At 47.2% G+C, this 1908-nt stretch overlaps 1 protein-coding gene across 1 annotated transcript; it reads right to left on the bottom strand.

Annotated features, from left to right (window-relative positions):
• Positions 1–5: 5 nt before the first annotated feature.
• Positions 6–1676, bottom strand: LOC119344340 (disease resistance protein PIK6-NP-like; the record flags this gene model as incomplete). Its single annotated transcript, XM_037614814.1, has 1 exon — positions 6–1676. A coding segment is annotated over exon 1 (1671 nt), but the record flags the coding sequence as incomplete, so codon positions are not given.
• Between the last annotated feature and the right edge of the window lie 232 nt (positions 1677–1908).

Raw genomic sequence — 1908 nt, 5'->3', positions numbered from 1 at the left:
TGAATTGGAAGGTGGCGAGTCAGATCGGACGGAAGAACCGTGTCCACAAAGTTTAGATCTTTACCAATCCTGCTGATGGATTCATGAACAATAGGATGTAATGTGAAGGTCTTGATCTTGCCCATGTCACTTATCTCCACAGGTTGAATGAAACCCGACAAGAAGAGCACATCGAAGCAGCAATAAGCCTCGTAGTCTGCATGATTCTCCCTTGATGTTATCAGTCCTTCGGTTATCCATCTTCTACACACAGTTGTTCTCCTAATGCGGTCACCTTTTGGGAAGATACTTAGGTACAGCAAGCATCTCCTATACTTGCTAGGTAGTTTATTATAGGAAAGCCTTAACATATGCTTTCCCAAATTTTTGTTCGACTTCTGACAATCACGTAAGGTTGCTATAATATTCTCTAGCTGTGGAACACTCCTTAAAGGGTAAACATACAAAAGATGTTGGATCATCTTCATTGCAAAGCGGTCGTGTCGACATAATGCTGCAACGGTTGACACATAACTTTCCCTTTCATATGGAATAATGATCTCACCAAAAAGCATCATGGTTTTATCACGCCAATAATCTAATAGACCTTGTGGTTTGACGATTTCATAAGGGGACTCACATACTAAGTCATAAGAATTTGTGGTAATGACTATAGTGCTGCCAGGAGAGCCATGAGCAGTAGCACGTAATACAGCAGACCTTATGCTATTCCAATTATCCGTGGAATTGACACCTTGCAGAATGATCAAGAATCGTTTACCTTTGAGATACCCCTCAAGTTTCTTGGTGAGTTGCATCGCCTCATCCTTCTCGTTATCACCCGGTGAGGTTTCCGTACTCTTCTCTGCTTCCACTTGGTCCAGTATTTCCCCCAGTATTACAGCCAAAGATTTGAAGTCCCCATTTGTGTACACATTGACCAAGGCTTTGCAACTAAATGATCCCATTTTCTGCTCATACAGTCCCTCAGTAATACTAGAATGTAAGAAATTACTTTTGTCTGCCAAATCATGTTGGCTGAACATCATAAGGAATATCCTCGGCTTTGATTCCCCACTTGTCAGCTCTTCAACCGGTTCTTCCTCAGGCAACACGGACTTGATGTTATCATCGATGATTTTCTGTAGGTAAGCCTCTTCATCCTCTGGATAATAAACAAGATGAAAGCGTCTCCAAGCATCATTCTCCTCTTCTTCCTGCCCCTGGTGCTTGTATGCATCGTCCATGAATATCGCATCATCTTGGTCAGCAGCTGGTGGCACGGTGACACCGTACCTCAGCTTCCTGTCGCCCACGTCGCGAGCCCTGACCTTGAGCTCCTGGATCCTAGTTGCAATCCGGTGCCTCTCCGGAATGGTGTGCACATAGCGGACAATGTGTCGCAAGTAGCCCAAGAAGCCACCACCATGGTGGCCAGCGCCTGTAACGTTGTGGATGTAGAGCTCGACGTTGCCCTCACAGTCGCGAGTGAGGCCAACAACTTGCTTCATCCAAGCACGAACATGGTGGTCGCGGTGGTCAGCCTCGGTAAGGTGGAGGAGCAGGCCATTCATGCTCCCCATCTCATCCTTGATGAACTGCACGTCGCCGTGGAGGCCACCGAGCAGTCGCGCCTCGTCGGCAAGGATGGCGGTGAGGCGGCCCAGGAGCGAGTCGAGGGCGCCCTGGGCATCCATCTTGCTTGACTTGGAGGAGGGTGATGTGCACTGCACATCAATGGATTGGAAGCGAAAGGAAATGAGATGTTGTATGGAAGAAGGTGTAGCTGGGACCTGGGATTTGGGTCCTTGAAGGCACCAATCAAAGGTGACAACTTTGAGCATCTGCTTCTTTCCTTATGCTGCGATGGTAGAGCATCAAGCAAAGGTGACAAGTTTGATGATGAGGTTGTTCCTTTATGCTGCGAGA

The sequence above is a fragment of the Triticum dicoccoides genome, unplaced genomic scaffold, assembly GCF_002162155.2.
Source record: "Triticum dicoccoides isolate Atlit2015 ecotype Zavitan unplaced genomic scaffold, WEW_v2.0 scaffold16503, whole genome shotgun sequence".
NCBI classification, from domain to species: Eukaryota; Viridiplantae; Streptophyta; class Magnoliopsida; order Poales; family Poaceae; genus Triticum; species Triticum dicoccoides.
This window is presented reverse-complemented; position numbering and strand designations above follow the sequence as displayed.